Raw genomic sequence first — 1,057 nt, forward strand, 5'->3', positions numbered from 1 at the left:
TTTAAAAGAAATCCTTCTAGTGTAGAAAGTAGTCCTGTAAGAGTGGGATGCTTTATGCTATGAGAATTCATTCATAGCATTAGAAAAGCAGTTCAGATTTCTTTTGTTACAGACGTTTTGTTTAGCAATCACAAGCAAAGAAGCGACTGCTTCTGTGTATGCCAGGGAACAGTTTCTGCTGCCATTACTTTTTCTTTAAAAGAAATCCTTCTAGTGTAGAAAGTAGTCCTGTAAGAGTGGGATGCTTTATGCTATGAGAATTCATTCATAGCATTAGAAAAGCAGTTCAGATTTCTTTTGTTACAGACGTTTTGTTTAGCAATCACAAGCAAAGAAGCGACTGCTTCTGTGTATGCCAGGGAACAGTTTCTGCTGCCATTACTTTTTCTACACATCACTCACCTTATGGCCTCTGTAGGTCTCTAGAAAACTCTCTTCGCATGAACAAGAACACCTGCGCAGAAGCCGCAGTGGGGCCAGGAGGGATCGGCTTTGCCGCGGGTCTTGTCCACCTGGGCAGAACACACGCCAGGATTTCTGACCCCCGGAAACTCGGACTTTGTGCAATCCCCATGAACTCTTCAACTGCTCTGTGGGTAAAACACTCGGCTGGATAAAGGGGAGAAGTGTGGCCGTCTCAGCCCTCGACTTGGGAGATGCTGAACAGGCAAATTCTCGCCGAGTTGCCCAACATGCGAGGCAACTGCCCGAGGGTCCGCCCGAAGCACACACAAGTAACGGGGCTGAAACGACGGAGCTGTTCCCACAGAGGGATCACTTGCTCGGCTCACTGCATCACCCACTTGGTGTAAAACCATTACGAGCTGAGACACTATCTGTTCCAGAACTAAACAGGCTTTAAATACGAGTGTCCAGTCCTATTACAGTTGCTCCAGCCATAGATCTACCCTCCACGGCAGGGGGGTTTAGCCAGGAAGGAGTTTCTGAGCCTACCTTTGGGTGGAAGTCAAAGCACATGCCAGCTGCCAGTGGAGAGATTTCTTCCTCAATTTTCCTTCCTTTCCAACCTGCTGATTTTACCTTCTTGCTCTTTGTT

General features: G+C 47.1%; 1 protein-coding gene across 1 annotated transcript in view; it reads right to left on the bottom strand.

The window, feature by feature from the left end:
* Positions 1–402: 402 nt before the first annotated feature.
* Positions 403–1,057, bottom strand: part of WDR78 (WD repeat domain 78) — a gene marked incomplete at both ends in the record, with an annotated part of 11,999 nt that continues 11,344 nt past the window's right edge. The window contains 2 exon segments of the mRNA XM_009869446.1: positions 403–512; positions 909–954. Of these exon segments, the coding sequence (XP_009867748.1) occupies positions 403–512; positions 909–954 (156 nt within the window).

This window comes from Apaloderma vittatum, unplaced genomic scaffold, assembly GCF_000703405.1.
Source record: "Apaloderma vittatum isolate BGI_N311 unplaced genomic scaffold, ASM70340v1 scaffold1965, whole genome shotgun sequence".
Taxonomy (NCBI): Eukaryota; Metazoa; Chordata; class Aves; order Trogoniformes; family Trogonidae; genus Apaloderma; species Apaloderma vittatum.